This window comes from Pygocentrus nattereri, chromosome 9 (assembly GCF_015220715.1).
Source record: "Pygocentrus nattereri isolate fPygNat1 chromosome 9, fPygNat1.pri, whole genome shotgun sequence".
Taxonomy (NCBI): domain Eukaryota; kingdom Metazoa; phylum Chordata; class Actinopteri; order Characiformes; family Serrasalmidae; genus Pygocentrus; species Pygocentrus nattereri.
In genome coordinates, this window is record NC_051219.1 from 9,559,392 (window position 1) to 9,582,623 (window position 23,232).

The window sequence follows — 23,232 nt, forward strand, 5'->3', positions numbered from 1 at the left end:
CAATGACGTCCCCAGTCGAAGTCAGCAGCCCACCAGCCCCACTGTATACAGTGTTGGCCAGGAACCGCTTTCCTCTCCTGAGGTGCCTGACGTTTTGCCAGAACCTTCTCGGTGCCTGTCAATAGTCTTCCTCCATGGCCTAACCAAACTCCTCCCACACCCGAGTTTTTGCCTCAGCAACTGCCGAAGCCGCAGCCCGCTTGGCACTTCAGTACCCATCTTTTGCCTCCAGAGTCCCACAAGCCAACCGGACCCGATAGGACTCTTTCTTCAGCTTGACATCTTCCTTTACCCGAGGTGTCCACCAACGGGTTCGGGGATTGCCGCCATGACAGACACCTACGACTTTGACAGCTCCGATCTGCTGCATTGATAATGGAGGCATGGAACAGGGCCCACTCAGGGCACACTCAGCCACATTCCTCCCAATCACGCCCTTCCAGGGCTCACTGTCATTGCAAACATGAGCATTGAAGTCACCCAGCAAGACAATGGAATCCCCACAGGGGGCACTTTCCAGTACCCCCTCCAGGGTCTCCAAGAAGGCCGGGTACCCCGAACTGCTGTTTGGTGCATAAGCACAGACAACAGTCAGAGCCTGATCCCTGACCCAAAGACACAGGGAAATAACACTCTCATCCACCGGAGAAAATCCCAACGTACAGGTGCTGAGCCAGGGAGCTATGAGTAAGCCCACTCCTGCCCGACGCCTCCAACCCTGGACAACTCCAGAGTGGAATAAAGTCCAACCCCTCTTGAGAGAGTCTGTTCCAAAGCCCCTGCCATCTGTTGAGGTGAGCCCAACTATATCTCAGCCTCATACACTAGCTCAGGCTCTTTCCCTGCCAGAGAGGTCACGTTTCATGTTCCGAGAGCCAGTTTCAGTAGCCAAGGATCGCAACGCCAAGGCCCCCACCTTCGGCTGCCACCCAATCCACATTGTACCGGACCCCCATAAGCGCCTCTCCCATGGGTAGTGGGTCCATGGGAGAGTGGTCCCATGTAACTCTTTCGGGCTGAGCCCAGCTGGGACACATGGGTAAAGGCCCAGCCACCAGGCACTCACTGAGGAGCCCCTCACCCAGGCCTGGCTCCAGGGTAAGGCCCCAGTAACCCTGAGGAAAACTGGGTCCTGTTCTTTTTCATCATGTGGGGTTTTGGAATCACCCTTTGTCTGGCCCATCTTTGATTCGTATTTCTAAAATAAGCGCATGCATCTGCATGTCAATGCAACTTGAAAAAAAAAAAGTATAATACAATTATGTTTCTTAACTAAAGCTACTGAAGATGTTCCCTTCACATACCCAGTGATGTGATGGTACCACAGCAGTGACTCTCAGCACCTTTTGTTCTGAGAGTCTACAGGTCTGGTAGGTTTCGCTGTTCACATAAAAGAGTGCACATCTCTGACTGAAGAGTCTATGATGTCACTACATAAACTCCCATATGTATCAGGTTCTATCATTTCATGTAATTCATGCACTAATTGTCCAAATGAGTAGTAGGCTTTGGTTTTCACTTCTAACTTGATACATGTGTTAACAAACTGATGATCAGTTATAATGTAGTCCAGGCCACAACAGAACATTTATGCTCAACATTAAATCACTGAACTTGGTGCCTCTTGAATTTGTTCTGTAGAGATGAGAATAAGAGAAGAAGACGATGCTGAGAATTACAGTCACTGGACAAGAAAGTGAATCTGCATCAGAATAGAAGAAGTGATTTAAAGACATCTGGGGCACTATATTTAGTCTGAGTGATGAGTGTGTCTTTCTCTGGCTTTCAGTTTCATTCTTACTGATGTATTAGTTCATTTTTACCAGGAGGGCTGGATGATTATCAGTTGGTAAAACTGTGTCGTTATTTATTCCTTCATTAATGCAGGGTACAAAGCTACTCTTTGCATTGCTGATCACAGAGGTTGTGATATATCTGTGCCGGGATCTGTGGTGGTCAGTAAATGAATCTGTGTTCAAATGTGACCATGGATGCTGTGGAATAGGTAAGGGCTGCGGAAGACCAGCTGCAGGCTGCAGTGGGGACAGTGCTTAAGTTCATACATCCTTATCTAACGTAAACTCACAAAATCCTACTCACTAAAATACCTGTACTTTGCATTCCAGGATGTCCAGAACTAGTAGCAGCTTTTACTCAGAGAAGGAGAAGTTTGTCTCACTTCAGGGGCGTTGCCTGGGTATGTAAAGATCCGGGGCTCTGCCCAATTAATTATATATATATATATATATATATATATATATATATATATATATATATATATATATTTTTTTTTTTTTTTTTTTTTTTTTACAATACGTACCCTGATATATAATGTTTAACACTATAATATGGAGTTATATTTTTTTATTCAACAGATTTAAAATTTAACAAAGGGTGCACAAATTCTGCAGAATGACTGTTGGTGACCTAAAGATAGTGAGCTTTTACTAAAGGACATGGACCAGGTATATTCCATCAGTAAATCCATTTCTCAATAAAGTATGCAAAACAGTATGTAAACAATGGATTTCATGCAACTGTGTAATAATGTAAACAATTCACTTGTTTCTAAATTGTTCTTTTACCTTTTATGACACACTGAAACAAATTATTGAAAGAAATATTAATAATTATTAGTGCTAAGGAGTCTACACAATTAACACTCTTTAAGAATGACTTATTATCTATCCTGTATGTTTTTGCACAGTCTTTCTTCTCCTAACCTGTTCTTTCTTTAGATCAGTCCAGTCCTGATCAGTTCAGTTCATTTCAGGTCTCTCCACATTTCCTCCCTCTCCACCCTCTCTTCTACCCTGTTAAATAGTCATTCAGGAAAGCATGCTTAAAATAAAGCTGGAAACAATATTTTAAATACAAAAGACTGTGCTAAAACAAACTACATCTGGCATTATTTTGCTAGTCTTCGTACTAAAAACGTGTATTTTATTAATAATGTGTTTATTAGGCATTGTTTTCCATACCGCTTGTATTGTCTTCTCCCATCTCCTCCCCTCTCCAGTTCTACTCTGTTCTCCTCTCCTGTTCTCTCCTCTTTCCTATCCTGTTCTCTGCTCTCCTCTCCTGTTGTCTGTTCTCTTCTCCTCTGCTCTCCTTTCCTGTTGTCTGTTCTCATCTCCTCTCCTGTTCTCTCCTCTCCTCTCCAGGTCTCTGTTCTCCTGTCCTCTGCTCTGCTCTCCTCTCCTGTTGTCTGTTAGCTAACTAATTCCAAAGCTGACTAGTGACAAGCTGCATTTTATTAAGCACACAGTGGGTTTGATCTGTGTGTTTTGATTCGGAGACGTGTGTTTTTAACCAGCTATCAGAGCTCCACAAACAATGTCATCACAGTTTACGTAGTTAACTACCGTTACCTTTCTCCTTGAAAAAACGCCGTATATCCATTTTCTTTCACCGTCAGCTTCCTGCAACCTGCTGCCAAAAATGGCTAGAGCACATGTGCGCTCCCCCACGGGGATGGGGGTGGGCTCTCCTCCGCGCCCGCAAAACCAGCAAGCTGATTGGCTGTTTCTCCTGAAAGGCGGAACTTTATCCTTGAAGCGGCACTATGATTGGCGTTAAGAGATTTCCTATTCTCACAGCAGATTGGCCTCCTCATTAATAGTACAGCTGAGCGAAAAGGTTCGGGGCTACTGGATAATCATTAGGGGCTGAAGCCCCGGAAGCCCACCCCAGGCGACGCCCCTGTCTCACTTCCTCTGGATCTCCACCGGATCAGTGTCACTATAGCTGTGAAATTATTTGATCAGTGCGATTTATATCATAGAATGTGACAATGTTTCAGCCTTGCGTCAGTATTTATCTTTTAACCTGCTTTAAAATGGCACTATTTTAAAAAAACAATTAGAAATAATGTCAGTCAAGTAATTATCTATTCTCCATATCATAGATCTTTATTGGTCTGTAATTCAGCACTGGATCCTAAATAAAATGCGTTTTCAGTGGACTCAGTGCCTTAAACTCTGGGTGTGATGGACAAATTATATTCTAGGTGCTGTGGTTTCCAGCAGCAGAAGAATTGTCCCATTGTCCTGTAGAGAGTTTGGCAATATTATGATCAATCTTTGGAAAATATTACAGTCACTAGTCACTAGAGTCAAAATGGCAAAACAGGAGATCATTGGGGATTTGCATGTCTGATTTCTACAGAGACTAATCATGAAGACAAACTAATTTTAAAAACTGGCAAGTTCAAATTTGCTGATTTCAACTTCACTGTAACAGGGAGTGAGGAGGCAGATGCATATGCGGAGATTAGCAAGATTTATTAAGCAAATTCAGGGTCATAGTCGTAACGGTCCAGGTTCACATAGCCAACACGGATAGATTGGGGGACAGACATGACAGACAAACCAGAATCCAACAGAACAAGCAGAGCAGAACAAACAGAACATCTAACACAGCATATCACAACCAACAAAGACCAGCAAACAGACAGGGGAAAACACAAGGCTTATATACCTAACGGTAACAAGGGACAGGTGCAAACACAGTTGGAGACAATCAGGGGTGGAGTCATGAAACGAGGGGGCAGGAATCAAAACCCAAAACAAATGCACATGGAAAATCAAAACAAAGGGGCACATGGAGTGGTGGGAGGAGCCAACCGTGACAGTTCCCCACACCAAGGCACGCGGCTCCGAAGCGCGCCAAACAAAAACAAAAAACAGACATAAGAGACCATAAACAGAGAACCCGACTAGACAGGGACAGGCACAGAAGCCGAAACTGGAGGACACGGAACAGGAACCACAGGCACGGGATCGGGCTTGCCACGGGATGTGGGCATGGGATCAGGAGTGCCGCGGGGTGTGGGCACGGGATCAGGAGTGCCGCGGGATCAGGCTTGCCGCAGGGTGCGGCCATAGGATCAGGAATTTAGGTTGGGGATAGCTGCTCCAACCTGGAGGAACAAACAGAAACAGGACCCACTTGGCCATTCCCAAGGCTCACTCGAGTGATATGTAGCTTGCAGTGGCACTTGCGAGCAAGCCGAGTACCATAGTATGGGTTTTCTGAATGTTCCATCCATCTAGGCTCGTCTTGCACTGCAGGTTGCTCCTCCCTGCAGCGTTGCTCAAGACGGGCAGACCCAAGGTGCTTACCTGAGCTCTTGTCGTCCGGACGCAAGGCGGAAAGGTCCTTCGCTTTCTTACGGGACCAATGAGACGCTCGTGTTCCCTCAGCGCCAGGGGATTTGCTGTCTCCGGCTTGGTGACGTTGGGACATGTCGAACTCGGGCTGCTTAGAAACAGCTGGAATTTCGTCCCAATGGAACAATCACATACCGGAGTCTCGCTTACTCGCTATGTCCTTTGGTGGCTGGTCTTTCTGTAACGGGGAGTGAGAAGGCGGAGGCATATGCGGAGATAAGCCAGATTTGTTAAGGGCAAATCCAGGGTCATAGTCATAACGGTCCAGGTTCACATAGCCAACACGGATAGATCGGGGGACAGACATGACAGACAAACCAGAATCCAACAGAACAAGCAGAACAGAACAAACAACATCCAACACAATATCACTGTCACACCTCAGGTGGACTCGAATGCCATCTTGGACTCCATCTCCTAGACAGCATCGGGAGATCACATGATTCGGGACGAGCGCCCACGTCACTACCAGAGTGCACTCTCCTGATTATTGATCTGACGCACCTGTACAGGTTGACCTACTTTGGCACTATTTAAGACTGGTCCAAAGTAGGGTTTGGTGCGAGGTATTGCTTCTCCACCATGAGAGCATATTGAGCGATCGCTATCTCCTATGATTACATGTTATGACCCCTTTCTCTCGTTCCTACTGCCTTCATCTTTTGGTTTCACCCTTTTGTACTTTGGCTCGCAGTTTTTGGCTTTTTCGTGTTTTGACTTGGAACTGAGGGTGTCCGGTTTGGTGACCTCAGGGTCACATCACTGCTGTTTGCAGATGATGTGGTCCTATTGGGGACATCAGGCCGCGAACTTCAGCTTTCGCTGGATCGGTTTCCATCCGAGTGTGAAGCGGCTGGGATGAGAATCAGTACCTCTAAATCCGAGACCATGGTTCTCAGGCGGAAAAGGGTGGAGAGCCCTCTCTGGGTCGGGGATAGGCTCTTGCCTCAAGTGGAGGAGTTCAAGTATCTCGGGGTCTTGTTCACGAGTGATGGTACAAGGGAGCGGGAGATTGACAGGCGGATTGGTGCTGGGTCAGCAGTGATGCGGGCTCTTTACCGGTCTGTTGTGGTAAAGAAAGAGCTGAGCCATAAGGCAAGGCTCTCAATTTACCGGTCGATCTACGTTCCCACCCTCACCTATGGTCATGAGCTTTGGGTAATGACCAAAAGAATAAGATCGCGAATACAAGCGGCCGAAATGAGTTTCCTCCGCAGGGTGTCTGGACTCTCCCTTAGAGATAGGGTGAGAAGTTCAGTCATCCGGGAGGGACTAGGAGTAGAGCCGCTGCTTCTTCACGTCGAGAGGAGCCAGCTGAGGTGGTTCGGGCATCTGGTTAGGATGCCTCCTGGACGCCTCCCTCGGGAGGTGTCACAGGCGAGTCCACCTGGGAGGAGACCCCGGGGAAGACCCAGGACACGCTGGCGTGACTATATCGCCCAGCTGGCCTGGGAGCACCTCGGAATCCCCCTTGGAGAGCTGGTGGAAGTGGCAGGGGAAAGGGAGGTCTGGGCTTCATTGCTTAGGATGCTGCCCCCGCGACCCGAACCCCGGAGAAGCGGAAGATAATGGATGGATGGATGGATGGATGGACTTGGAACTGGTTTTGTGGATTTCGAATATCTGTCATTCCCTGGTATATTGTTTGCTTCATCCGTGTTAGTCTCTCCCCTGTCAAATGTTACAATCACAACCAACAAAGACCAGCAACCAGACAAGGGAAAACACAGGGCTTAAATACATAAGGGTAAAGAAGGACAGGTGCAAACACAGATGCAGACAATCAGGGGCGGAGTCATGAAATAAGGAGGCAGGACTAGAAAACCAAAACAAATGCACATGGGAAATCAAAACAAAGGGGCACATGGAGTAGTGGGAGGAGCCAACTGTGACATTCACCATCATGTTATCATACATAATATAAGCCTAACTGTGGGCAGTGAGATGGAAGTAAAAGGGAGGGAGCTGTTTTCCAGCATCCAAACCACCAGAGATTTATAGCTGTCATGTCCAGACTCCACCAGTCAACAGGAACAATAAGAATAGGAAGTAGTAGAAGAACATAAACAACATAAATATCTACAACAACTACAAAATCACTGTAAATGCAGTGAATGTGTCACTGTTCATGTAAATTCGTGCATCAAATAAGGAGGAAATATGAAAACACAGATCATCTGACTGACTCCTCCTTTTCGAAAACTCCTCCTCTACCTGTTGGAGGAAATGAATCTCATCCTGTCTCTCTGATCTTCATTCTGCTTTCACTTCACTCAGAGACGCCAATGAGGAGCTTTTGAACAGTGACAGTATGTGTTTGTTTCTTGCTGTGTGATTCTGAAAGGAGCTAAACCTCACTCAGTGGGTTGAAGGGCTACAGTGGCTGATTCTCCACTGAGCTGCTCTGATCATTACAGACATCCTAAAAGAGAAAGTGGAGTTTGGACTGAAGGAGCCGTTACAGAGAAACAGCACAGCAGCAGTTGGAGGAAATGGCTGCTAGAAACCCTCTTTCAGAAGAAGAGCTTTCATGTCCTGTGTGCTGTAACATCTTCAGGGATCCTGTTGTTCTGTCGTGCAGCCACAGTATGTGTAAAACCTGCCTGCAGAAGTTCTGGGAAACTAAGGGGTCTCGAGAATGTCCAGTTTGTAGAAGAAGATCCTCTAAAGCTGAGCATCCTGTTAGCCTTGCACTGAAGAACGTGTGTGAGGCTCTTCTGGAGAGCAGGAAACAGAGATCTTCAGCAGGGTCTGAGGGGCTCTGCATTCTGCACAATGAGAAACTCAAACTCTTCTGTCTGGATGATCAGCAGCCTGTGTGTTTAGTGTGTTGGACTTCAAAGAGCCACAAAAGTCATGACTTCTGTCCAGTAGATGAAGCTGTGACTGAGTTTAAGGTAGGACACGTCAAATATTTTGAAATGTTAAATGTAACAAAGTAATAGTCTGAATTAGTTCAGTACCAGATCAGCCTGTTATGTCTGCTAAAGGTAAAGTCAGTCAGTGGGTGTGGCTTCAGGCCAAACAGCACGAGTGAATTATCAGTCAGAAAAATGCTCTGTTGTTAAATTCATTATGACGGTCAATGTAAAATGTAAACTTACAGAAATACAGAATTACTCTCCACTGGACACACATGAAAAAATCTCTTCTAGTTCTGAAGCAGAGAGTAAAACTGCTGTTATTCTCTATTCAACTGTAGTTTGTAGGACAACTATTACAGTTAAACAGCTAAACTGATCACTGATCATTCATTTAGATGTCACTCATCTGAACTGTTGTTTGATTCCAGGATAAACTCAAGTCTGCTTTGGAGCCTCTACAGAAGAATCTGAGAGTCTTAGAGGAAGTTAAACGAGACTATGACCAAACAGCCGCCCACATTAAGGTGAAACATCATCTTAAACTGTGAAACATGTTGCTGAGGTCATGTTTCTGATGAGGGTCCACTTCTCCTGTAGGTGGTAAACGTTTGTAGATCATCTGTTAGAGTTTGTGTTTCCTAATCGTCTCTCATTCCAGACGCAGGCCCAGCACACAGAGAGGCAGATAAAGGAGGAGTTTGAGAAGCTTCACCAGTTTCTAAGAGATGAAGAAGCAGCAAGGATAGCTGCACTGAAGGAGGAAGAGAAGCAGAAGAGTCAAATGATGAGCAGGAAGATTGAGGAGATGACTGGAGAAATATCAGCTCTTTCAGACACAATCAGGAACATAGAGAAGGAAATGGAGGCTGAGGACGTTCTGTTCTTACAGGTGAGAATCTCTTTTTTCTCTCTTTTTCTGATTTAAACACAAAATCAGCTTCTTTCTATTTGTACTTCTGAAGGAAGTGCTTTTCATACCAACATTAGAAAAGAAAAGGTGAGTTAAATGTTTTAGTGTGAAAGGGGAGGATCACTATGAAGATCTCTACAATCACAATAATCCACCATGTGAGATTGTTGGTGTTGGGTACTGTGAGCATCTGATGCCTGTAAGGTAGACACTGACTAATCCAGGATAGCTGGTGGGAAGAAGAGACAGATCTAAAAAGTTTTACTAGAGATGGGAGGAAGTTCTCTCAGGGTGATTTATTGCACGTTTATATAGAGAACTATCCATGCAGCCTCCTGACAACTGAGCAAATTTTTCAAAAATGCAAAAGAGCAACAACAAACATGCATAGCTTATCCTTTTTGATATACAGTGTTTGGACATTATTATACCTTTGCCAGTACTTCTGCCAACCATAGTCTGAGTCTTCACATAAACGAGAATTTACTTTAGTCCAGACCAACACTGCCGCACTCTTTACTATAATTCATCCACCCCAGTATAATCCACATGACTAGTTCAAATCAGACAGCTGAGATGCTGAGGAGACAGACGCGGGGGGTGGCGGGGGGGGGGGGGGGGGGGGGGGGGTTCTACTTTAATGCGGGTCCTGTAAAGGAAAGGAAATGTGTGATGGATCATGATCTTTGTATTTAATATTTGTATGTACTTACTTACTTGTATATAGTCACTTTTTGCACCTATTTGGAGTAATTGCGTTAGTAAGCGCCAACCCACCCATACAGACCTTAACCACGAAGCCCATGTGAAGCTGAAATCTTCTATCTGGGGGTATCATCATCTAACACAAGTCTTATGTTGAGAGTCAGGTCTTAATCTTTGAATCGTAAACAAGTCATAATGAATTCTTCAGGTAATTTAAGGCCATTTCAATACTGAACACAGATACTATTACTGGTAACAGTAATACAGTCTTTTACTGACAGCATGTTAGCAGTGTGTGGCCCTGTATTAATTTTATATTATTAATTTTTACCTTTTCAAATAAAATACAAAATCCTTGGTACACAAATGACAGATGTGATAGCTACACATGGAGTAGTAATACTACACATGAATATTCAAAGTGCTGTTGAATTGAATTAAAAAAAAATCCTTTTGGGATTTTTGGAAACAAATTAATTAAAACTAAGTCAACATTAAAACTTTTTATTTGCCAGCAGCTTCTTAAAAATTTCCGTTCAGTGCTGGTGTGTAACTTTTAAGGCAGAATAGCACATTTGAATATGAACCTGGTGGATTAAAAGTCAACTTCAGCCTCGTGGTGAATGTTGATCTTGTTTTACCTGCAGAAGCTGTTAAGCTCTGTCAAATACAGAGAGCTGTGTTCCTGTAGTTTAACTACAGGGGGAAAACGGTCAGATCACCTGGTAAGATTCTCCAGTAAGATTCTAAGAGCTGTGCAGGGCTGATTGATGCTATTAATGTTCTGCTCGTGTCTGTCTTATGGAGGTGAACTTAAATTCTAAAGCTTCACTTTTCTTCCTAAATAAATTAAACTGGGCATAAACACAGTGACAGACATTTGTGGAAGCTGACATATATCAACTTTAGGGGAGGGAACAAATCCTTTCACATGAAAAGTCAGCAGCTGTGTAGAGTCCTGTCTGCCCCGTTTCCTGACTCTCCACAATTCTTCCACTTTGGGTCTCGAGTCTTCCCAAGTCATGTGCCTGAAGTCTGAGTCAAAGTCCAAGTCACTGGTAATCAAATCAAAATTGAGTCTTAATTTTGTTGAGTCGAGTCTCAAGTCATCAATTTCGTGTTTCCAGTTGGAATCGAGTCCAAATCATGTGCCTCGAGTCTACATCTCTGGTGATTGGAGGACTGAGATTAAGTCTTAGGCTGAATTTTACTGCAGTTCAGAACAAGTGAAGGTTAACTGAGTAACAAATGAAACTCCAGGTAAATTCCTTTATTCATTTAACCTGCAAGCTGAGAAGGAAACTACAGAGTTATTTCTCATTTTAAGACTTTTAGGAGTGACTGTGTTTAATACAGTTTGGCATCATATTTTAGGGTCTGCATAATTAGGGTGGTTAAAGCTGTGGAGGAGGTGGCAGCTGCGCCCTGTTGTCACCCTGTAGATCCACCCTGATGGTTCTATATTGACATTTTATAAATTAGAGCAAAAGAAATGATCAGATCTTCTGCTTCTGTGTCTATGTATCTAATCATCAGTGGAGCCTCTCCTGAATCCTCTGAACATTCCAGCTCTGCCGCCCCATCATCCACAAACCTGCTGCTTGTTGTGTTAGTTTGGCTCTGGTTCTGTTGGTGGTTGTAACATGGAGCGAGGAGGCAGACGCACGTGCTGAGATAAGCGAGATTTATTAAGGGCAAATCCAGGTTCATGGTCAAGATGGTCCGGGTTCAAAAAGCCAACACTGAGAGATTGGGGTTCAGACATGACAAACAGCAGAATGCAACAGAACCATCAGAACCAACAACACAGCATATAACAAACAAAGCTAACAACAGAGACCAATACAATCAAACAGACAGCACGATCAAACAAAGACCAGCAAAAACAAAGGGCAAACACAGGGCTTAAATACACAGGGAAAATGAGGGACAGGTGGACAACAGGTGGAGACAATCAGGGGCGGAGTCATGAAACGAGGGGGCTAAACCAAAACAAACGCACATGTGCTAAACCAAAACATGAACATATGGACAGGACTGGGAAGGGCCAATGTGACAGTGGTTCTCCCGTAATTCTTAGCTGTGTTTCCAAGTGAGCCTCATTAGATCTTCACCTGCGTCTGTTTGTTGACGACTGGTTGATGGATTTGTTTGCATTTTGCTCGTCTGTCTAGTTTGTGGTCCCTGCCTCTCAAAATCCATCCAGTCAAACTCCTTTATCAACATCTGACTGATTAGATTTATTAATAAATAACAAACATACTGAGTTTTATTAAGTAGTTATTTAGAAAGTAAACTAACTTGGCTGTTTGCTGGTGTTTGTGTGTTTCATATGAAAAACTCCTGAAAAGTCTCTTCACTTTTAACTACAATGTTCTTTTTGTTTCCCTCTCAGAACTTCAAGTCCACAGAGAAACAGTGAGTAAATGTCAGACCACACATTTTATCTAATGCTACAGTAATTATTACATTAAATCTACAGTATATTGTGTTTATTGTAAATATGAGTGTATTCTAATGAAATGAGGGGGAATAAGGACCGTGTGTTAATGTTGTAGTGATGAGAACAGAAGCAGAAATATTTATTTAACAGAAACTACAGAATTATTGACTCTCCAGACAATAAATGTGATCAAATATTGATATTTAGCGAAATAAATGACAGGCTGTAAAGTTTCTACAGTGATATATTTCACACAGTCTTCTGTTCTCAGAGCCCAGCTCACACCAAAGGATCCAGAGAAGACATCAGGAGCTCTGATCAATGTTGGGAAGCACCTTTCCAACCTGAAGTTCAGAGTGTGGGAGAACATGCAGGAGGTTCTCCAGTACAGTAAGTTCTGTTTCTCTTAGGGTTGATCTCTCACACACAGCCTGCTTCTGCACTAATGACACACTGTTTATAAACTATTAGTAACATGTTATCATGTTCTCTTTATTCAGGGGGTAAAAAGGAGACTGAAACTGTACTTAAGTGAAAGTATGAATACTGTACTGTGCAGAAATCTCACTCTCAAGTGTGGAGATAAAATATACTTTAGTGTAATAAAAAAAATACTCTTTAGAACTGAACTGAACATCAACATTTAGTCCATTAAAGTTGATCTGAGTTCTGGAATCTACCTCTAAAGCTGTTTCACTCACAGTAAAGAAAACAGCCTGTAGAGGTGAAACATTTACAGAAACGAGAGAAAAACATGATGTTTCATTGTGTTCTCTCTCCTCAGCCCCTGTTACTCTGGACCCCAACACTGCACATCCACACCTCCACCTGTCTGAGGATTTCACTGCTGTAGAAAACACAAACCAGAGATCATCACTTCCTCATAATCCAGAGAGATTTGATTGGTACGGGTGTGTTCTGGGTTCTGAGGGTTTTAACTCAGGGATTCACTGCTGGGACGTCCAGGTTGGAGACAGTGATAACTGGTCACTGGGTGTGATCACAGAGTCTGTAACAAGAAAAGGATTCTCTTTCTCGGGTTCAGTGTGGAGGCTGAACTACAATAAAAGCAGTGATAAAATCCGTATATGCTGCACAGGACAGCCAGATCTCTCCCTCCCATCTAACAGGAAGCTGCAGAGGGTCAGAGTGCAGCTGGACTGGGACAGGGGGAAAGTGACCTTCACTGATCTTCTAACTAACACACACCTGCGCACTATAACACACACTTTCACTCAGAGAGTTTTACCGTTTTTCTATAATTATTCTGTTCATCCTCTGAGGATCTTACCAGTGAAGACGTCAGTAACAGTGGAGCAGCACAGTTAAAGCTGAAGCTGCTTAGAATGATCATTTATAAGGTAGTGAGTGTCTGAATTATGATCATAAGAATATGTCACTGCATGTATATTTTAAATAATGTGTTTGTACCACTCCATCCTGACATGTCTGAGTGAAATAAAATGCTGGTTTAAAGTGTCACAGAGTGGCTCCTGATATCATGACAGCATTAGAAACGTTCTCTGAGTGAGATTTCACTCGTTTTCAGTGTAGATTTTATTTCTCCATCATCCTGCATTTTTCTCCATCATTAGATCTTTAAAGCTCTGCTGTGGTTCAGAGATTAATAGTTTACTGTGTGAAATAAACTGCATGATATTATAAACTGAATGCATGTTGTGTGTTGAATATTATCCCACAGCATCATGTAAAGATCATCCAGCAGATCAAATGGAGGAGATCTGTCTAAAGCAGTGACCCTCACACCCAGAGACAGACTGACACACAGACACACACTGTATAATATCACAAATGTTACACAAACTCAGTGTAAGACAGTGTATCCAGAAAGTATTCACAGCGCTTCATGTTTTCCACATTTTATTATGTTACAGCTTTATTCCAAAATTGATTAAGGCTGTGAATACTTATGTACATGTGATTTTTTTTTTAAATAAATTTGCAAAACATTCAAACAAAATTTGTCACTTCATCATTATGGGGTATTGTGTGTAGAATTTTGAAGGAATAAACAAATTGAACCCATCTTGGAATAAGGCTGTAAAATAATACAATCTGGAAAAGGTGAAGTACTGTGAATACTTTCCAGATGCACTGCAAACTGCTGATAATGGAAAAAAATCCATAAAAATATAATAACACATAGGGAGATATTAGGGAGATATTACATTATATGTTGCTTAATGCAGTATAAATAGAGAAATGGTTACATCATTACATAATAACACACCAGAACACATGCTGTACTAGTCTGGGTGTTTGAACTCACTGACATCATGGTTTAAATCATTAAAGAAAGATGTAATAACATGGCTTTTAGTCATCTGACCACATTTAGGTCGATTTAATTGTGTGTTATATCTGTTTGAACTACTTGTTTACTATTAACTGAAAGATAAACAAAGGGTTTAGATTTCCATTTGTCCTTTCAAAGCTTTTTGATTGGAATTTAAGACAAGTCTAGTGAAGCGTGTGGGTGAGTTTTGAATTGATTTGATAATATTCTATTTATAACTGTTTAAATGTTTCTGTAAAATGTTTAGTAACATTTTTTTATATTACCTTCAAAGAAACTTAATAACAAATGCTTGAACATTCAGCAATGTCATTATAAAGTAAAGCTTGTATATTTACATCACTGTTGAAGATGAAACTACTGTCTGTCCCCATCAAAGTCAATGTAATTGCATTTAATTCTAAAACATCTCATCATCTTTTGATTATTAGCATTAACTGATTATACATATTCATGGATAAATATGTTATTCAATACTTATGCAGGTGAAGTTAATATGTAGGTAGCTTAAAATTAAGCAGAAGATCTAGAAAGTGTTTCACAGGTTTCAGGTTCAGGTTGAAAAGCACAATTTCTTTTTCAACATTAATATTTAATTATATTTCTGTTCTGTAATATTTGTAATGAAGCTGCAGGCAGATCCTATATATCTTGTATGTAATGCTGCTTATACTGGGATCAATATAATATCAGCTGTGATTTCTGATGGAATGATATTTTCTCTCACAGCTTCCTCTAACCTCTTATTTTGGATAATTACTAAATATTAATTTGGATATTACTAAATATGTCAGAGAATCTGTGGCAATCTATACTGGTCAAGTTTGAATCAAGGTGCGAAATAAAGTCATTCCAGATGGGCCCTGGACCCCCTGAATGTCTCAAATTCAAAATTCTGGGTGATCCTGAAAATAAAATTATGATGTGCTGTCCATTAGGTAAAAATACAGATAGATTGAAAGGTTGCTAAGACTTCTTTACCCATGAAACAGAACGTTTTTTGTCTTTGGTACAAGGTAAAATATTTACTGTAGAATTTACAGTAAATCACTGGCAAAATGTGGCAAATAAAATACTGTAAAAAGAATTACAGTATATTACTGGATATCAAGTTACAGTGATTACATATATACAATATCTTACTGGCAACAGGAGCTGCCAATAAAATAGGCAGTAAAAGCCCTAAAAATACAGTAAGTTGCAGTAAATCATATTTGAAATGAAAATATGGACAATGTATTCTTTCTAGTCATATCCTATGAATCAAAGTTCACTAAAGTTTATCATTTGTCCATTTAATTCCATTTCATCTGTATGTGGTTTTCATTCATACATGATGTTTAATGCAGCCCAGAGTGAACACATCATCCGATCCTTACTTTCACTTTCACTTTCATTCAGCCAGTGTGAGCGATGCTGTGAACTCCGCCTCTTTGCAGCTCTGCTTTTCTCTTCTTTCCTCTCCTCCTCTTTGTGCTTTCTGTTGCTACAAGCTCTGTGTATCCATTTCTGCCTCACCATCACACTCCGTTTAAATCTAAATCCCTGCTGTGTGATTTGCTCTCCTGCGTCTCTAACAGTCCTCATGTTCACGCTGCTCTCTGTTCTCCATGCTTTTCTGTATATTGTCTCTGCTGAGACTAAAACGCCTAACAGAGACTCTAAGAGAGTGAATGGGAGTAAACAGAGGAAACGCCTGAGTGCCTGAAACTGAAACTGATTATTGGACGCAGATCACTGCGACTGTCTTGTCATTTAGCTTCTGTTCTATCGTTATGTCTATTTATAATGTATTACAAAAATAGTTTGATGAGTACAGTGATGTAGCAGATGCTGTCATAATGAGGGGTCAATGGCGGACAGGGTGTTGGCTGGACATGTGAAGATCCGGATGTCAACCCAGTTCAGTGAAGCATTGTCTGGAAAATTGTCCCCCAGACATTTTTCATTAACCTGTAAAATGTGCATCTGCTACTTTTTATTTAATATAATTGTTTACTTGATCGAGTCAGAGTGGTCTTCAAATGAGGAATTTTTTATGCGCACTGTAAACACTAATTTGGAGTCAGTAATCTGGCTGCTTTGAATTTTAATCTTAATGAAATTCAGATAATGAGTGTGTTTTTTAAAGGGAGAGAGAGAGAGAGAGTGAGAGAGAGAGAGAGAGAGAGAGAGAGAGAGAGAGAGAGAGATGAGAAGGTGATTGATGAGAAGGTGATTGAGACCTTGAATGAAATCATGGGTGATGATGTATATTACAAAAGAATGAAAAATAGAAACATTTTCACTAGTGCTCTCAGACATCTGGGTGCCATTGTATGTAATGTTGATAATGGAGGAATAGAGGTAAATCTGAGGTAATGTAAAATGAACACTTTCACAATGCCCTGCGTGTTCCAGAATAGTTCCTAAAAGATTTTAGGCCAAATTCGTCTCTCTAAATTGTCATAAATCAATGTCTTGGCATAAGAGAGAAAACTTAACAATTTTCGTATACAAACTTTCTGTGATGAAGCTTTTAGAGGCATTAAGTGCGTTGGATGTCTGGTTCCTATCACCACCACTGTGAACAATTCTGAGGATGTTTCTCTTAAGATGAGATTATGAAAGGAGATGTAGGGTGTAGAGATAAGGGGGTTATCATGACCTTAAGGTCGTGAGATGAAGGATCATTTGGATCAAAGTGTGTGTGACAGTTATCATATCTCTGCAAAGGGTCGTTGACGACTATCACATTTCTGCAATAAAAGTTGATTGGCTAAGACTCTACAATAAACATGGTTAAGATCATAAGGAAACAATATGTAAGAGAGAATAACGTGTTGAGAATAAAGTATGTAAATAACATGTGAGAACGACATTGAAGGAACCGTTACAGAGAAACAGCACAGCAGCAGTTGGAGGAAATGGCTGCTAGAAACTCTTATTTCAGAGGAAGAGCTTTCATGTCCTGTGTGCTTCCTAGAGAGCAGGAGTCAGAGATCTTCAGGGTCTGTGCAATGAGAAACTCAAACTCTTCTGTCTGGATGATCAGCAGCATGTGTGTGTTTGGTGTGTCAGACTTCAAAGAAACACAGAAATCACAAATTCTGTCCAATAGATGAAGCTGTGACTGACTTTAAGGTATGAAGCTTCTATATCTTAAGCTTAACCTGTTAGGTAAAAGTGAAGTCAAGTGGTTTCAGGCCAAACATTACAAAGTGTGTGTTGAATTCATCCTGGTATAAAATGTAAACTTATAAATGTTACTCTACTCTTCTAAATTTGAGCAGATAGTAAAACTGCCATTCTGTAAGAAGGTTGATTGATCAAATGTTGTGTGGAGTGTGGAGAAGTGTGGAGAATACACTAATCTGAACTGTTGTTTGATTCCAGGATAAACTCAAGTCTGCTTTGGAGCCTCTACAGAAGAATCTGAGAGTCTTAGAGGAAGCTAAACGAGACTATGACCAAACAGCCGCCCACATTAAGGTGAAACATCATCTTGAACTGTGAAACATGTTGCTGAGGTCATGTTTCTGATGAGCGTCCACTTCTCCTGTAGGTGGTAAATGCTTGTAGAACATCTGTTAGAGTTTGTGTTTCCTAATCGTCTCTCATTCCAGACACAGGCCCAGCACACAGAGAGGCAGATAAAGGAGGAGTTTGAGAAGCTTCACCAGTTTCTAAGAGATGAAGAAGCAGCAAGGATAGCTGCACTGAAGGAGGAAGAGGAGCAGAAGAGTCAGATGATGAGGAGGAAGATTGAGGAGATGAATGGAGAAATATCAGCTCTTTCAGACACAATCAGGAACATAGAGATGGAGAAGGAGATGGAGGCTGAGGAGGTTCTGTTCTTGCAGGTCAGAATATCTTTTTTCTGTCTTTTTCTGATTTAAACACACAAAATCAGCTTCTTTCTCTTTGTACTTCTGAAGCAAGTGCTTTTCATACCAACATTAGAAAAGAAAAGGTGAGTTAAATGTTGTGAAAGGGGAGGATCAGTATGAAGATCTCTACAATCACAATAATCCACCATGTGAGATTGTTGGTGTTGGGTACTGTGAGCATCTGATGCCTGTAAGGTAGACACTGACTAATCCAGGATAGCTGGTGGGAAGAAGAGACAGATCTAAAAAGTTTTACTAGAGATGGAAGGAAGTTCTCTCAGGGTGATTTATTGCACGTTTATATAGAGAACTATCCATGCAGCCTCCTGACAACTGAGCAAATTTTTCAAAAATGCAAAAGAGCAACAACCAACATGCTTAGCTTATCGTTTTTGATATACAGTGTTTGGACATTATTATACCTTCACCAGTACTTCTGCCAACTAGTCTGAGTCTTCACATAAACGAGAATCCAACCCAACACAGCAACATTCTGCAATATAAAGCATTTAAAAAGCATCCACTCCCTACAGGCACAACCTTTTTTCCTGGTATAGTCCACATGACTAGTCCAAATCAGACCGCTGAGATGCCGAGGAAAAGCAACACAGTATGTTTACTCAACTATCAAGCATTCTCGGCTAAAGCATACTGCCACTGCAGGCATGAGATGAATGTTTATGGACCCTTTATATCTTACCTCTTATGACTTATTCCATAGAAGTAGATTTGATAGTTTTGTTTTGATAGTTTAGTTTTGATATTTTGGCATAACCCTATTAGCTTTCGCAGTGAAAGAGCACTGAAAGTACTACATTTGAAGACCAAAGACTTTTAAGACCCACTGATGTTCTGTAAATTTGTTTTAGCTTTAGAAATGGGTAGAAAATGACAGGCTGTACTCTGTTGCAGTCTCACTTTTAAGGGTCCCACTGGGCACATTTTTGACCAAAGTTGGTCAAAATTTAAAATACATGACACACCAGTGCAGAACAGAAAGCTTGACAGCAGCACTTGCTAATCAGTGATTAGCAGAGGTGGGAACAAGTCATTAAGTTGCAAGTAAGTCAAATCTTGATATTCGATTCCTGAGTCAAGTCCCATGTCAAGCCAGTCGAGTCTTGATTCAATTCTAAAGTCAGTACAGGCAGTCAAGTCTTAAGTTGAGACTCAGGTCCTAATCTTCGAGTTCTAAACAAGTCATAATGAATTCATCAGCTAATTTAAGGCCATTTCAACACTGAACTCCAAAACTGATGCTATCAGGGCTACAGTCTGTTAATGACAGCATGTTAGCAGTGTGTGGCTCTGTGTTCGTTTTTATTATTATTAATTTTTACACTTCCAAATAAAATACAAAATCCATGGTACACAAATGGCAGACATAATAGCTACACAAGACGTAGTGCTACTACACATTTTCAGAGTGCTGTTGAATTTAATGAAAAATAAAAACTTTTTATGAACATAAATCAAATAGAAACTAAATCAGCAAGCTAAAAACAAACACGAGCTTGAAATTAATTTAGACAATCTGAACCAATTCAACTGAGTTGAGCTGAACAAGTTTACAGAAAAGACAGTTTAATGATGGTGAATGTACGAAGCTGAAGTTCCATTCGGTTCCGTAACTTCTGCACCATTTAAGACAGAACAGCAATTTGAATATGAACCTGGTGGATTAAAAGTCAACTTCAGCCTCGTGGTGAACACTGAGCTTGTTTTACCTGCAGAAGCTGTTAAGCTCTGTCAAATACAGAAAGCCGTGTTTCTGTAGTTTAACTACCAGGAGGAAAACGGTCAGATCACCTGGTAAGATTCTCCAGTAAGAGTCTAAGAGCTGAGCTGGGCTGATTGATGCTATTGATGTTCTGCTCGTGTCTGTCTTATGGAGGTGAACTTAAATTCTAAAGCTTCACTTTTCTTCCTAAATAAATTAAACTGGACAGTGACAGACATTTGAGGAAGCTGACATATATCAACTTTAGGGGGGGGAACCAATCCTTTCACATGAAAAGTCAGCAGCTGTGTAGAGTTCCATCTGCCCCGTTTCCTGACTCTCCACAATTCTTCCACTTTGGGTCTCGAGTCTTCCCAAGTCATGTGCCTGAAGTCTGAGTCAAAGTCCAAGTCACTGGTAATCAAGTCAAAATTGAGTCTTGATTTTGTCGAGTCAAGTCTCAAGTCATCAAATTCATGTTTCCAGTCGGAATCGAGTCCAAATCATGTGTCTTGAGTCTACATCTCTGGTGATTCGAGGACTGAGATTAAGTCTTAGGCTGAATTTAACTGCAGTTCAGAACAAGTGAAGGTTAACTGAGTAACAAATGAAACTCCAGGTAAATTCCTTTATTCATTTAACCTGCAAGCTGAGAAGGAAACTACAGAGTTAATGACACAAACCAAAGTCCTTATAGGAAAGTCTGTTCACTCGACAGCCACTTTACACGTCCCTGAGCAGGTATTTCCCATCATACCAGACCAGACTCTCTCTTTGAATGAGGAGACACCTATAAAACCGAAACTCAAAGCCACGTCAACATTTCACAATATATTTACATCACTGATAAATTCCTGCAGTGTCTCAAATTCTTGTGTCAATGTCCGTAAATAACATGACAGAACAGATTCAGTTTGTGTTCTTTCCCATTTTAAGACTTTTAGGAGTGACTTTGAGTTTAATACAGTTTGGGGTCATATTTTAGGGTCTGCATAATCAGGGCAGTTAAAGCTGTGGAGGAGGTGGCAGCTGCGCCCTGTTGTCACCCCGTAGATCCGCCCTGATGGCTGATTCCAGGTTGAGTTTTAAGGAAGCTTTAATTGTCTCCTCCACACGATGATCAGCAAACAGAAACAGGCGTTGAATACGTGTGTTTGGGTGTGTAGAGGTGTGTGTGGTTTCTGTAAATCAGAAATCAAACAAAAAGCTCGACTGCAGAACACGATATTTACTCAAATGTGTAAATTATTCATTATTAGATGTAAATAAAACAGTCCAGCTAATATATTGAGTTCTCTAGTTCTATTAATAATCAGTGCTGAGATATAAAGTGAGAGGTGAATCTGGTACTACAGCGCAGATTCCAGCAGAGGGCGCTCTAATCGCTCACAGTGAAAATAAACTGAGTCATTAACTGATGACAAGCTGGTCTGTTAGCATATTGCTAATACAGTAACACTCAGATGTGAACAGCGTCTCCCAGAAAAGGAACTTAAAGTGCAGCAAAAACCAACAGCAGTACAATAAACCAAATAACTGAACCTGTAATCTGATCAACTGCCAGCAAATTCACTGAGAGCCAAAGTAGAATTAGCAACATCTCACTAATCTCCACTGACTTTAGCAGAGTCAGCACATTTCACAGCGAACAACACAAGAAGCCCCATAAACGATTATTACAGCTTCATTAATGCTCACAGAGCCACAGACACCAAGTAGAGTACAGTACTGAGCTCTGCTGGGAGGAAACTCATCTTCTCACTCTGTATCTGATCATCAGTGGAGCTTCTCCTGCATCCTCTGAATGTTCCGGCTAATTTATGTGCTTCTACAGTGAACTTAGCTTCTTGGTTTGATGAAGGATAAATTCATTTCACAAGTTGTTTTAGTTACTGATCCTCTCTGATCCAATGGCCAATCATAAACCACTCTCAACAGTAGAGGGGGCTGGACTTAAGTCAGAGGGATCTTCACTTCACCATCAGTCCTCTCTAAGGGAAGTTGCCCGCAGATCCAGAATTTGTCATGGTCAAAGCAGCAAAAATTCCTGAACTCAAAGACAAAGTGATTGTAATAACCATGTATTTGTCTTTGTTTGCAGGTAGAATGAAGAACTCATTTCCAGTGCCTTAGCAAAGCCCTAACATCCCAGACATAAAGTGGACATCCCAGACCAGCTCAGTCACAGTAGAGACATAGGCAGTCTATAATCCAACACTGTCCCTCCTCTGCTGTTATCCGTGCCCTCCGCAGTTCCATTAGTTCTGGCTTAGGGATCAGATTCATGGTCTCTCCTCCTTATTTGAACCTTTCCTGTTATTGATTAGCAGACTGCACCACATAAGAAATCCCTTACAGCAGGAATTCCCTACCTCGGTCCTGGAAGGCTGCATCCAGCATAATTAGGTGATTTCCCTGCTCGTACACACCTGATTCAACTCATCTGTTATTCCCTCGGTTTAGTAGGTGTGTTCAAGATTGGGAAAGCAGCTGCAGCTGGGGCTGGAGTTTCAAGGGAGGCTTGAATATCGAACAAATCAAAACCTCCTGAACTCATCAGAGCTGACTTTCTCAAAAGCATCTTAGCACAAAGCAGAGTGAGCACCACAGCGAGCACTCTCTCTACCAGTTAAAATGATTTTAAAACTAAGATGCTTTTGCTGAACCAGATCAGTGTTCATTCTTTGTCAGCATTGAGGAGATAGAGATCTCTGTAGGCAATTAGGAGAACTGGCAGCTGCAGAGGTGACAGATCTACAATATCTCCAATGTAAAACCATCATATTATAATACATAATGCTGGCCTATTTGTGAATGGACAGGTATTTCTGGGCAGCAGGATAGAAGTGAAAGGGAAGTGAGTCGTTTTCAAGGATCCAAAGCATGAGCTATTTGTATCTGTCATGCTCAGACTCCATCGGGCAGTGGGAAATACAATAATAATAGCAGTGGAAGAAGATCAGAAACAATAAAACAGCTGCCACAACAACAAAAATGGCAATAAACTGTAGTGAACTTTTTTGTGTCACTATTTATGCAAATATGTACATCAAATTAGGAGGAAATATGAGGTCATGGGTATTTATATTTAATCAGTCTTTCCATGTTTAATTATGATGATTAATTATGAAAATAATTATAATGTTTAATTGTAAGACTTGGATTCTGTTTGCTAAAATGAACTAATCATTCAGAAAGCGCTGTTTCCAGTTATTGCTGAACTGCTGCCATCT

At 41.4% G+C, this 23,232-nt stretch overlaps 2 protein-coding genes across 5 annotated transcripts in view; both read left to right on the plus strand.

The window, feature by feature from the left end:
* The window catches only part of LOC108414369 (tripartite motif-containing protein 35-like), a 57,960-nt gene that overhangs the window by 5,214 nt on the left and 29,514 nt on the right, over positions 1–23,232 (plus strand). Inside the window, exons 2-11 of one of the 4 annotated variants that reach the window (XM_037541246.1) lie at positions 1,288–1,370; positions 1,642–2,005; positions 2,127–2,197; positions 2,376–2,465; positions 7,516–8,068; positions 8,464–8,559; positions 8,694–8,924; positions 12,046–12,068; positions 12,365–12,483; positions 12,878–13,725. In XM_037541246.1, the coding sequence (XP_037397143.1) occupies positions 7,664–8,068; positions 8,464–8,559; positions 8,694–8,924; positions 12,046–12,068; positions 12,365–12,483; positions 12,878–13,422 (1,419 nt within the window). In that variant the 5' untranslated portion in view covers positions 1,288–1,370; positions 1,642–2,005; positions 2,127–2,197; positions 2,376–2,465; positions 7,516–7,663 and the 3' untranslated portion in view covers positions 13,423–13,725. Of the gene's footprint in view, positions 1–549; positions 795–1,287; positions 1,371–1,641; positions 2,006–2,126; positions 2,198–2,375; positions 2,466–7,515; positions 8,069–8,463; positions 8,560–8,693; positions 8,925–12,045; positions 12,069–12,364; positions 12,484–12,877; positions 13,726–23,232 lie in introns of those variants that run through there. The other 3 variants (XM_037541247.1, XM_037541248.1, XR_005130739.1) reach the window with 3 other exon arrangements.
* LOC119264051 (tripartite motif-containing protein 35-like) lies at positions 17,317–22,109 on the plus strand. The gene is made up of 4 exons (XM_037541253.1): positions 17,317–17,400; positions 17,786–17,881; positions 18,016–18,252; positions 22,101–22,109. The coding sequence occupies exons 1-4, from the start codon at positions 17,317–17,319 to the stop codon at positions 22,107–22,109; spliced, it is 426 nt and encodes a 141-aa protein (XP_037397150.1).